The sequence below is a fragment of the Artemia franciscana genome, chromosome 14 (assembly GCF_032884065.1).
Source record: "Artemia franciscana chromosome 14, ASM3288406v1, whole genome shotgun sequence".
NCBI lineage: Eukaryota > Metazoa > Arthropoda > Branchiopoda > Anostraca > Artemiidae > Artemia > Artemia franciscana.
In genome coordinates, this window is record NC_088876.1 from 1,135,673 (window position 1) to 1,149,529 (window position 13,857).

At 34.5% G+C, this 13,857-nt stretch overlaps 1 protein-coding gene across 1 annotated transcript in view; it reads left to right on the plus strand.

Annotated features, from left to right (window-relative positions):
• The window catches only part of LOC136035157 (zinc finger protein 271-like), a 58,386-nt gene that overhangs the window by 9,802 nt on the left and 34,727 nt on the right, over nucleotides 1-13,857 (plus strand). The window contains 2 exon segments of the mRNA XM_065716715.1: nucleotides 1,349-1,519; nucleotides 5,378-5,533. Of these exon segments, the coding sequence (XP_065572787.1) occupies nucleotides 1,349-1,519; nucleotides 5,378-5,533 (327 nt within the window).

A 13,857-nucleotide genomic window follows, 5' to 3' on the forward strand; every position in this document is an offset into this window, starting at 1 on the left:
GGGGAGGGAGGGCTGGTTCTAAAACGATTCGTATAATTGGTGACAATCTTTCAGTTATTTCATTAGAATTGGAAGGAAAATATTTCAATTATCAGGTATACCTATTTCAATCTGTCTTTCAAACAGGAAGTGGGGTATCTACTTTCTCTCATGTGTATGCATATGTTTTTCAAAATCATTTTACCAGTATTGATACTGAGACAAAATGATGAAAGATGTAAAAATAGAATCAATTGAACAATTTTGTTGTTTGATTCTAAAGGAAACTGGGACTAGCATTCAAAGGAAAAGGCAGCATTGCCACTAATTGTAATCGATGCAATCGATAGATTTCGGTTAGGAGGGGTGCAAAACAAAATGATTTCTTAGGTTTTTTTTTGTAGATTTCCCCTTTAACACTGCACATATTCACTTATGTTTCAAGTACTGTTTTTGTTTTCTTTCAGAGATATGTGGTGTTTGTTCAGTATAGCTAAGTGTGATCATTTTATAGATAGCCTACCAAAGATATTCCTTGTTTTATTTTCCAGGTAACATTGTCTTTGTGTGTATTGTAAATAATATTTTTATCACGTCCATTTGTTGTTGATTTTAGTCATTACTTGTTCTTAGATTTAAACTTAAGCCCTACCGAATCTGATGATAGTTTGACCTCAAGTAGTCGGATTTGTATGTTTGTTGTGTCATAAAATTGCAAGCTTGCCTCTAGGCCATACTTTCTGTCAATTGAGAACCTTGTGAAAAGATACTTTTTTTGGAGGGGAGGGTAGAAAAAATGATGCATATAATTGGTGATAATCTTGTCATTTCGGTGATAATCTGTTATTTCGTTAGTATTCAAAGGGAAAATATTTCAATTATTAGCTTTAGTATTTCAATGTTTCTGTCAAACAGGAAATGGGGTATCTATTTTTTCTCGTGTATATGCATATTTTTTCCAAAATCGTTTCACCAGTATGGAATCTAAAACAAAATGAATAAAAGATGCAAAAATAGATTTGATTGAACAATTTTGTTGTTTGACGCTAAAGGAAAGTGGAACTAGCATTCAAAGGAAAAATCAACATTACCACCAACCATTTGGTGGCTTTTTTATACTAGATGATTAGCCAAATCACTAGCATATCAACCACATAACCTGTGGAAGAATATTCAGGACTCTTTTTCAACTATAAATCTAGACATTTTGTGTTGGCTATCTGCCTAAGATAGTTTGTTTTCTGCCCTTTTAAGGGTCATTATTTATTTTCCTGGACATTGTGTTGAAAAGAGGGAAGCAGCTGGGCTTGTGTTGTAAGCTTTTCTGTTGAATATGTTTGATGTCCCTGTTATTTATACTTTCTTTCAGAAGTTGAAGATGCTTTGCCAAGTGACCATGAGGAGCTTTTTGACTTTCCAAACCACCTTTTGTCTCATAAAAGGGAATATGTTCCTGTGGATACTTTTTGCTCTTTTTCAGGACCATGTAAACTTGAACCTGACACCCAGGAATTGAGCTCCACATGTTTTGACAGAAAAGGTACATCTCAAGCATTTGGTTTTTATATAATCAAATAGATTAAATTAGACTTTGCTAGGTCTTCATCATCTTAAGATTTGAAACTGCTGAAGCCAAATCGAGTCGAAAAAAAAATTACTTGAAACTGTGCAATGGACTATGGACAGCAATTCCTGCAAATTCTCAAATTTGTAACTTTCTGTATAAGAATTGTTTGTTTTGTTCAATGAACTTCTTTCATTTCTAAAAAAAAATATTGAACATTAATGTCGTCTTGTACTGTAGTATTAAGTATTGTAGTGTAGAGGTTTTGCACTTGTAGATGATGATTTTTCTTTTTTGCTCCGCTTGTTTTATTTCTATTGTCGTAAATCCAGCAGAAAATATATTATTATTATTCTATAAAGCTTTCAAATAGTATTAATAATAGTTTATAGTAAGACTCAGTTTGGATTCTGAATTTTCGGAATGTCCAAATTATGTCCAATTATTTCCGTTATGTCCAAATTAGTAAATGGACCTTTGTTTTTAAAAGGAAAGACATAATTGTTACGTAAGTCAACGCTACATTTATGGTGTTTGAAATCTTTTAAGGGATTATGCTACCATATTTAGAAATTTCCACAAACAGCTCTAGAAAAACCTAATTTAAACAAAAGCCAGTAAACAAAAGTTTAAATGGTGATTATAAATTTTCAGTTGCAAAAGAATCTCCGGCATTTATAGGAGTAAGTAAGAGAGGAAGAGAATTTTTGTGTGGAAGAAGTGGACAATATTTTTCCGTTATTTCCAAATTAGTAATATCAGAAAAAAAAAAAAAAAATGGTGCAAAAAATAATACTACTGAAAATAATGACATGCACATGAGCCTTGAGATTGTTCTTATCATAGTGTTCTCAGTAAAAAAAAAAAAGAGATTTCGAAGACATTCTATAATATAAAATAGCAGAACATGATCTTTTTCTACAGACTTCTAAGCCATTCTTCTTCAACGTAGTAATGGCAGCGGCATAATCAGGTGGCGTAGACCACATAGGGTGGCACTCTCCAGGTGTTTGCACCAAGAGAAGAAAGTGGAAGCTCACTTTTCAAGTATATTAAGACTACGAAAGATCTAAGGGTATTTTCCATTGTTAGCCCTAGCTACTAAAGCTTATGGCTTTTGTGTTAGTTAGCTAAATACAGTGGGTGGATTTTATACTTAGAAATACATATTCAAAGATTTATACTGCATGTTTAACCACCCCCGCATTTCAAATCCAGCACTCCCGCACAAGGCCACTGATAGAAAACACACCTCCAAAACTGCGATTCCACATGGTATGAGTCACAAACCTGGAGCTCACATCATCAATTTACTTTCATTCCAGGGCATCATGGACGCAATACAATCATTTATCAGGTTTTATTTTTTTTTCAACCCTGTTGTAAGTTCCCTGTTCACAAAAAAATAAACAGAATAATCCCCATCATTTTGAAAATAGTCAGGTGTAAGGCATGGAAAGGTGGTCATTTACTAAACTCAGAAAGGAGTCCGTTTATGACAGCAATCTTGCTTTTGACACCAATGAGTAGTGGATGCTGTTGGGACTTGGAAGGGCAATCAAAGAAAGGGGGGGAAATTTGAATCTTATGTTTATTTGTAATGAGAAAACATAAAACTTAAAAATTAAATCTTGGCTGTTATATTTCCCCAAAGAAACTAAATGTAATTTTCCAAAAAAAAAAAAAAACTAAAATTACTTGAGTATATTTTAAGTATAATATTTGTTAAACATGAAAAGGCTTGGTATGTTATTTTTATTGCTATGTTTTAGTTGGTGTAATGAAAATTAATAACACATCTCACAAAAAAGGAAATGTTGCCACCTAAGCACAAATGATAGTCTGGCCTTTTGAGATGTTTGTATTTCCTATTTGTTTCGGGTCTCCTCTTTACTTGTTTCGTTGATTGTAATTTCAGTTGTTTGAAATATTGTTTGACTTTAACTGTGCTGGTCATTGGCTTAATACGGTTTGTTAACTTTAAGAATGGTGCGCTCATTCGGTTTTGTATTCTTAGTATTATTATCAAAATAAAATTACTGTACTTCGCTATAAAGTACAGCACAACTAATCAAGTAACAGTTGAGCTTGGTCAAGCCCATAATGAAGAGTTCAACCAACCATAACGAAATGAAATTGTAAATTATAACCAACCATTTTTTTTTGTGACCAACCTCCTAAGTGACAAATATCGATTTTTCACAACCTTTTCGTTAATCATATATCTATTTTCATACCAGTTGAGCTTGGTCAAGCCCATAATGAAGAGTTCAACCAACCATAACGAAATGAAATTGTAAATTATAACCAACCATTTTTTTTGTGACCAACCTCCTAAGTGACAAATATCGATTTTTCACAACCTTTTCGTTAATCATATATCTATTTTCATACCAATCTCATGTTCTTTAACTTTCTTTGAAAACTTACCTTTAAAAAGAAATTTATAGGGAAATCGTAATATTCGATTAATTACATAGAAAAGACAAGATTATGAAGTTTAAGTCCCTAGAATAGGAAACAACACATTAGCAAAACCAGACCAGATTCAAAATTATCCTTTACCATGAAAAATAGAGAGAGATCACGCAGGAAAATCTATTGCCACAGTACAGTTTAAATAGTCTAATTGAAAGGCAATATAACTTTTATTCCGATTATAAAATATCCATTAAGTGATGCAAAACAAGAATTTGAGCCAAATAAGGGAAAAATGTGTTTTTTGTTTTGTTTTAAGTCTGCAAAAGCCATACACACAGCCAATACCTTCAAAAGGTACATTTAAGCCATACACACAGCCAATACCTCCAAAAGGTACGTTTTATTCCCATTTGAAACTTAGTGCCTCCCTTTATATTCCTTTCTGAGCAGTATAGCAAAAAGAACAGAATCATTGCTGCAGCTTAGTAAAGAGTAAATCAATGGAAACCTTGGTGCATAGTAGCCTAAAGTGTGAAACACTTTGAAAAATAACCGTCTAGTGTTCAGGATTTTGTGTGAATTTCAAAAGGGTATTGAAAACATTTGAGAATGGTTAAAATTTGTAAAAATCTTGATTTAGATAGCTTGTTGTTGTTTTGATTCCTTTACTCACCGAATCATCACCCTTTCCCAGAAAAAGTTGTTGCAAGCGTTGTTTTACGCCACTCTGGTATCCGAGTAGACCCATGCTTATAAAACAGAAAAATAATCACAAAAAGACAAGTGACAAAAGAATTTGTTTAAAGAGAAAAAGGACGTCGTAACCTCATATCTGCTTTATGATATAAATGCGTGAGATTTTAGTGCAACGGTACCTTCGCCACTCTAAATATGGGCTTTTTTATTAGTTCGATAACACCACAGTAAAGTTTTTCAAGAGTCCTTAAGAAACTAGAGGAGCAGAGACGAAATTGTAAATTCAAAAGATGATTGAGAAACTATAGAGCTTTACAACTTTTTTTTTTTTTTTTTAACAAGCCAAAGGTAGAAGTTCTGATAATTTGCTATTATGCCTTTCCATTACCCAAAGGCTAGTTTCCAATAAGCATAAATAGGTTAGCTCTAGTTATTTCTGTTTCCAAAAATTTATTAGCTATCATTTGGATTTGAAAATTTGTGAATAAAGTGCCAAATCATGAAATTGGTTTTCTATTAATCAAATTACCTTTTATTGTCACGGTTCCATCAAACTATAACGCTTAGATTTATTCAGATGTAATATTTAGTGTCATTTTTCACGCTTCTAGTCTGTTTTTTGTTTTATGAGGATTCAGTATTTATTTGTATGTTATTGAGAATATTTAATCCTACTTTTATCAATTTCTGTCTCTTTGTTTATTTTTGTTGTTAAAGCTGGAGATACTTCATCAATTGAAACTGAAACGACAAGAGAAGCTTCTATTTCTACTCTATCATCTGAACATCAACTGCTACCTGTGGGTGCTGCATCCAGAATAACCAATTTAAAATCAGAATCAGACTCTCAAAATCTGGACAGTAATGACAAAGGTATTATTAAAATTGATAGTGTTGTGAACTTGGTTTGAAAAAGGAAATATTTTGTCAAATGTAAACATTTTTGTAAATCATACAAGCGTAACATCAGCATATGTATCAAGCCATATGAACAGGACTAGATAATTCAAATTAAATTATTTTATTAACCTCCTAAAGCGAAGAGTATAAAGATAAAGAAAAATGAACAAATTGACCATATAAATATAAAACAACAAACAAATATAAATACAGGCCATTCTCAATTACATTTCATTGATAACTTTAAATATAATATAATAATATATATAATAACTATAAATTCTAACATAAACAAGCTGCAAATCCAAAAAAAGGAAATACTGGAAATTATAAAAATAATACCAACTGACTAAAGAAAAAAAATATTCTAGTCTCAATAAATTTAATTAAAAAACAAAACGAACAGAAATTATTCCGTATATGAAAGGGACTTTTCCTCCTCAACACCCCACTCTTTACGCTAAAGTTTCTTACTGTTTGAAAAAGTAGAGTTAAGAGAAATAGTCAAACTTTAGCATAAAGAGCGGGGCGTTGAGGAGGAAAAGCCCCTTTCATATACGGAGTAATTTCTGTTCGTTTTAAGTTTTAATGTCGCTCCTTACTTTCATTTAAAAAACTTGGTTTTTTTTATTTAATAGAGTCAAGAACGCGAAATTTTTGTGTAATTTCAAACATGTAATTTAACAGTGCACAATTTCATTAAAAACTTTATTACCTTTGATAACGCCATGGGAGCCTTGCATCAGGGTTGCAGTCTTGCATTAGGGTTGCAGCCTTGCATCAGGGTTGCAGCCTTGCATCAGGGTTGCAGCCTTGCATTAGGGTTGCAGCCTTGCATCAGGGTTGCAGCCTTGCATCAGGGTTGCAGCCTTGCATCAGGGTTGCAGCCCTGCATCAGGGTTGCAGCCTTGCATCAGGGTTGCAGCCTTGCATTAGGGTTGCAGCCTTGCATTAGGGTTGCAGCCTTGCATTAGGGTTGCAGCCTTGCATTAGGGTTGCAGCCTTGCATCAGGGTTGCAGCCTTGCATTAGGGTTGCAGTTACTTCTAAACCGAGTTGCTTCTAATATATAGCTCGCTACCTCAAACTGTTCGATTAATTTCTTATTTAATACAACAATTAATTAAAGATAGGCTATGAAAGGTCAAACATTACTTATCCATCATAGTAATTGGATATTAGCAAATATTCCTGGATACAACTAAAATCAAACGACTTGATATGACAGAAATCAGGAAATAAGGGTAATTAATAAAACCGGGTTATTAGTAATTCATATTCATAAGTTCAATTAAGTTCTTTTTTCTTAAAATTATCATGTACTTCTTTAGTTGGATTTTAGTTGCTGAAGAGCAGTGTAGAATTGGGAACAAGGGATGAAAATGACCTTAGATCTTCGAATAAACAGAAATTACAGTATCGAATCACCCTCCTTCAATGGTAGGTCTTTTTCGAAAAAAAAATTGAATAAAAAAATTACTTTTTTTACCTGAAAATAATGAGCGACATTAAAACGAACATAAATTACTCCGTGTATTAAAGGGGCTGCTCCCTCCTCAACGCCCCGCTCTTTACGCTAAAGTTTCCTTCTTAAAACTTAAAAAGTTTCTAAAACTTAAAACGAACAGAAATTACTCCGTATATGAAAGGGGCTTTTCCTCCTCAACACCCCGCTCTTTACGCTAAAGTTTCTTACTGTTTTAAAAAGTAGAGTTAAGAGAAAAGTCCAAGATAGGTGACTGACATAACCGGATCCGCTCTCTTTGGTGGAGTTGGGGAGGGGGAGTAATTTGGAAAACTATGAAAAAATAAGGTATTTATAACTTACAAACGAGTTATCAGATCTTAATGAAATTTGATATCTAGAAGGATCTGGTGCTTTAAAACTTTTGTTTTAAATCCCAACCAGATCCGGTGACATTGACGGGAGTAGGAGGGGGAAACAGGAATTCTCGTAAAACGTGAAAATCGAGGTATCTTACGAATGGGTGATCGGATCTTAATGAAACTTGATATATAGAAGAGTCTTATGTCTCAGATGCTCCATCTTCAATTCGAATCAGATCCAGGGACATAGAGGATTGGAGAGGGGAAACAGAAATCTTGGAAAATGCTTAGAGTGGAGAGATTGGGATGGAACTTGATGCGAAGAATAAGCACAAGTTATTGATACGAGATTGACATAATTGGTACGGATCTGTTCTTTTTGGGGGAGCTGGGGGGTTTCAATTTGGAAAAATTAGAAAAATTTAGGTATTTTTAACTTCAGAATGGATGACCGGATCTTAATGAAATTTGATAATTAGAAGGAACTCATGTCTCAGAACTTTTCTTTCAAATCCCGAACAGATCTGTTGACATTGGGAGAGTTGGAGGGGGAAACTGGAAATCTTGGAAAACGCTTATAAATGTCGTAGATACGTAATTGACGTAACCGGACTGGATCCGCCCTCTTTGGGGGAGTTAGGTGGTGGGGTTCAGTGCTTTGGCGAGTTTAGTGCTTCTGGACGTGCTAGGACGATGAAAATTGGTAAGTGTGTCAGGGAGCTGCAAAAATTGACTTGATAAAGTTGTTTTCCCCGATTCGACCATCTGGGGGGCTGAAGGGAGAGAAAAAATTAGAAAATTGAGGTATTTTTAACTTACGAGTGGGTGATCGGATCTTCATGAATTTCGATATTTAGAAGGACCTCGTGACTCAGGGCTCTTGTTTTAAATCCCGACCGGCATTAAGCCTCTGATTTTCCTTTTAAAGCAATCTACCGATTCGTAGAATTTTGCTAGAGCTCATACCATATGACCTCTTGGCTCTTCTGACCTCGTCACAAGTGCCATATGAGTTCTTAGCTCTTTATAATTGTTCTAGTCAAAAGCACAACATGTATCGTCAGAAGTACACATTGCCTTTTTGGCTGTTGGTTAAGGAGTCAATAGTATAAAGAGTGCAAGTGATCTCATCAAGTAGACAATGCCCAGGACTATGCCTCTTGGGGATCACCCTTTTACTTTTCACCCAACTGAATAATGGTAACTGAGTTCCTTTTTGGTGGAACGATAGGAGTGTTATCATTATGGGTAGCACAGTATAAGTCACAATGAGGATGAAATCAAATTCATCTCAGCTAAAACACTATGACTGACAGCCTTAGGCACAGGAACAGACTAGTGTGACTTTGGCAGTAGGAAATTTGTTTATTTGTTATTCAACTGTTGACTTAAAGGGTCATGCTGACATTACAGGTAGTGATGACCAGGTTACTTTGGTGATTGTTAAGAAGAACAAATGATCCGGTCATTTTAAGAACCCCCCCCCCCCTGCCTTGGCTCATTGGTGACGACCCACTTGACTTTAGCATATTAGTCAGTGGAGGAAAAGAAACTAACAAGGATTCCCTTAGTATTGGCGAGCGAAGATGGAATAGCGCAGCACTATGGGTCATTTGTATCCTTCGGGAGGCACATTCCACCATTTTAGTGTTTGGAAGCCTCGTAAGACCGTCGATTATCTAGTCTAAAATACTCATGAATGGGGAGCTCCCGGAGAGTGGAGTTGACAGGGCAGTCCTCCAGGAAGGGAGGGAACGGCCTGTGGCAACTCACCTAAGGCGGCTTTGTAGGACCCTCTTCTACATAGTTTGAGATTTTCTGTCCTATTCATGCTCTTTTCTTAAGTAAACGTTTGGAAGATACAGCCCACTCCTTTTTAGGGAACCGGACCGATCTGGATCGATATTGGTTGAGATTTATCCCTACCAACTAGCTGGTTTGTTATTGTGGCGTTAGCTGGGATAGCTGGTTTGTTGTATTTGTGGCGTTGAGGGGAGAACAGCCCCTTTCATTTACGGAGTAATTTTTGTTCGTTTTAAGTTTTAATGTCGCTCCTTACTTTCAGTTAAAAAAAAACTTTATTTTTATTTAACTTCTGAAAGTTTTTGAATTAATGCATGTTTTGATTTTGGCTACCAGCACATGAATAATTAAAACAAAATTTGCATATTAATTTCTTTGTTTTGCTAAATGGCTTTTTAAGAGTTTTGATTAGACGATTTTGATCAAAAAATGGGGTAGGGGAGGAGGCCTAGCTGTCATCCAATTTTTTTACGAACGTGTTTATTAGTAATAAACTTACGTACCTTATGAATTAACTTACGTAATGAACTTCTATATTTGTGCATTTTTATTACATATATGAGGGGTTTCGCCCCCTCGTCAATACCTAGCTCTTTACACTAAAACTTGAATTTTGCCCAACATCCTTAAGAATGATCCCTGAATCAAAAGGCCGTAGAATCAATAGTTGAAATTACTAAAAATGCTTTAGCATAAAGAGCAAGGTATTGTGGAGGAGACAAACCCCCTTATATACGTAATGTTTTTTGTTCGTTTTAAGTTTTATTACTGCTCATCACTTCCAGTTGAAAAAAATTATTTATTTTCTCATTGTTTTTTTAATAATGCTAGAAAATTCTGCGTCCCCTTCATGGAATTAAGTTTTAGACTACGTTGAACAGAATGGCTATCTCAAAATTTTGATCTGGTGACTTTGGGAAACAAATGAGCGTGGGAGGGGGCCAAGGTACCCTCCAATTTTTTGGTCACTTAAAAAAGGCTCTAGAACTTTTAATTTCCTTTAGAATTAGCTCTCTAGTAACATTCTAGGACTACTGGGTCGATACGATCACCCCTGGGAAAAAAAAAAAACAATTAAAAACGCATCCGTGATCTGCCTTGTAGGCAAAATCTGATTGTAGGATTTTCGTTAATATTCTATTACTTTTAGTGGGTGTTTCGCCTTATTTTCTCAGGTTCGTAAATTCTGATGGATGAGATTAAACTTGATGAAACTTATATATTTAAAATCAGCATTAAAATATGATTCCTTTGATGTAACTATTGGTATCAAAATTCCGTTTTTAGAGTTTCGGTTACTATTGAGCCGGGTCGTTCCTTACTTACAGTTCGTAACCACGAACTGTTTGACTAATATAATGTAGCTACTTTTAATATCAAGGTAAAACTGTTTCTTTTAGGCTTGGGCTTTTGAGGTAAACCAAGAATACCCATTTGAGGAAGAGCACAATGACCAACATCTTGTGCTTTTTTCTGCCCTTCCCTCTTTAATTTTGGGGGAGGGGGAATTGTACTTCAACTGAGAAATATGTTTTTGAAACAAGGAAAAATATAGTCGTCTCCTTCCTAGATTTTTATATGAACGGGATTCTCCTGATTTGTTCTTGGAATACTTTACTGTGATTTTAAGGGGAGACCTTGAAATTGGAATAGCTTATATTTATTTGAGAACAAAAATGTGGAATTTCCCCTTTTTGCTAAGAAACAAAAATCAAGGATGTGTGTTTGTTCATTTTTGATATTCCAATCACATTGAACTAATTGTCTTTGATATTTAGAAGAGTTTATATACATTCAAAGCTCCAGTGAACTTTAGTAATGACCGGTAAGATTTTTCGAAAGGGAAATGAATTCTTGACATGATCTTGTGCCAAACCAAGATTTTACCATAAAAAGAATCAGCTACGAACAATTAAATTTCCTTAGATACCCAACTGATCTAGAAGCAGTGACTTTAGCAACTATGTAGCTTCCTAGATCAAGGGGAATGGATCCTTAAAATAAATAAGTTTGTTCACTTAATTTTTTTTGTGAAATTATGTTTATTGATGCTTACTTGAACATTATATATTATCAAAGAGAAAAGGTGGATTATTTCAAGGACGGGGGGGAGGGTGGAGTTGTCAGACTCTTCAACAATTTTGATTTAACACCCGAACATCCTAACTCTTTAGCCTTATTGTATGCATACAATGTATTTGAATATCAGAAACGTTAATTTAGCCGTTTCGATATCGATGTTTTAACTTTTTCAGAATGATTCCTTCAAGACAAGATCTAATGAATTGGATATAGAAAGGGGATTAATGATATGGCGCCCCTATAATACACATAATAATTTGTATACTTTATTTTTTGTTTGTGCTGCTCCTTATTTCCAGCTAACTAAATTAGTTTTTTTTTTGTTTATTTACCCGCTGTGTTGGAGTAAGGTGTATAGTGTTAAAGGGATATCATGGTTTGTCAGATTACCACTTCATAATCAAACCGAAAAAAGGAAAAAGTAATACGTTGAGAAGAAATAATAATAATAAATTATAAAGGAAGAATGTTTAGACACGTCAGGTTGGAATAATTACAATTAATATAAAAAAAGAGTTCTAAAACAATATGAAATGTTTAAACGGTGCTACTAAGAACATCTTTTTGATTGTTCTAGTCAAAAGCACAACATTTATCGTCAGAAGTACACAAAGATAGGAGCTGAGAGGGGGGGGGGAATGAAGTCTACTAGAAGGAACACCTCAAACAATACACAACGTCAAATAGTTTTCTTTATCCAATTATTCAGAAATGTGCAAAGGGTAATTTCTCTCACTTTGACAGCAGTAACACTAATTTTGTTCAAGCCTCAAAAATATATTTTTGTCGAGTTTGAAAATATTTTGCCTCAAATTAGATCACCGTAAATGACTAATATTTTCGGGATAAATTAGTTTTTAGTTTTGAAATGTGGATTGTCTGTCACTTTCCGGAAGTGACTCTTGACTTGACAGCAGTGCTCGTGACTTTAAATGAGACGTTATGCCACTCTTTTCAAACAGTTGGTGATAATGAACTTTAATTAGGGAGCCATGTGGCTGATTAGAAACCGATACTCTAAAAAACAGAGTTTCGATAACAATTGACATATCAAAAGAGTTGAATTTTCATGCCTGTTTAAATTATCTAAAATTTACCAAATTTGATTTTCATCTGATTGTTGGATTTTCACTCCTATTTCTTCTCTTTTTCGGATAAATGACCTGCTTTCTTTTCCGTAAAAATAAAAAAAAACAAGTTTTTCGAAATGAAAGTAAGGAGCGACATTAAAACTGAAAACGAACAGAAATTACTCCGTATATGAAAGGGGCTTTTCCTCCTCGACATCCCGCTCCTTACGCTAAAGTTTTTTATTGTTTTAAAAAGTAGAGTTGCGAGAAAGAATCAAATTATGCGGAACAAAATGGCTATCTCAAAATTTTTATCCGTTGACTTTGGGAAAAACATGAGCGTGGGAGGGGGCCTAGGTGCCCTCCAATTTTTTTGGTCACTTAAAAAGGACACTAGAACTTTTCATTTCCGTTAGAATGAGCCCTCTTGCAACACTCTAGGACCACTTGGTCGATACGATGACCCCTTCTTTTGATATATCCGAAAAAAATCCGATTCTTTTGATATATCTCTTAGTATCGAAATTCCGTTTTTTAGAGTTTCGTTTACTATTGAGCCGGGTCGCTCCTTACTACAGTTCGTTACCACGAACTGTTTGATTACAATTGCTTAGATTTGCCTATTCTAAAATACTGACTGACTATTTGAAAAGACTGACTATTTTAAAAGAATTGACTTTTTAAAAGGGCACTTGATCTTTCAATTTCCAATTGAATGAGTCCCTTTCGAGGTTTTACAGCAGCTCCTTTCATAGGAAGTGCCCTGGTCTAAAAAAAGTATATTTGTTTTGTTTTAATCAAATTTTAATAGCTCAGAAAAAAAGTGCCTCCAAGAAGCGCCCATTCACTAAATTTCGTTAGTCCAGTGATGAGTAAATTGTTTTCAAAGTAAGTGAAATTTTCTAGAGTGGGATGTGCCGTAAGTTAAAGACAGGCTATATTCCAGCAAAATAAAAGCCATGGGCCTTGACAAAATTGAGCCGCCAATCCTGTAGACTAAGTTTAAGGCCCATGATCACATTCGACCGTGTAAAAACTAAGTTAAACATGTTAGGTTCCTTGTGTAATTGTATTTTAAATAAATTGAGTGTCGAAAATTTTCAGTTCTAGAAAGATGTTTTTAGCAAACTGACCAAAGGCCTTACTAATAGCTAGAGAGAATATGCATATTGTCTAAAGCCATTTTTGTGTGCTATCAGACTGTGCTTAGAACTTGTTTTTGAGCAGTTGTGTCTCTTTTATGGTCTTCTAGACATCCATCATCATGCCGATAGCATTGCACGAAAATATCTTCTTTTAAAGAAATTTCTAAATAAGCGAAAATCATTGACATGAAAACAAAATCTACAACAAATGTTTATAGGCTAAAAATAAAACCTTTACGTCAATTTAGTTTAAACCTAAGTTTTTCCAGAAAACTAGGTGAAAGAGGAAAGGGTGGACACTTTTCCCAGTAGATTCCCATTTTTAGAACTACATAATTATTTTCTGCTGTCTATGAGTATATTGGTACAGC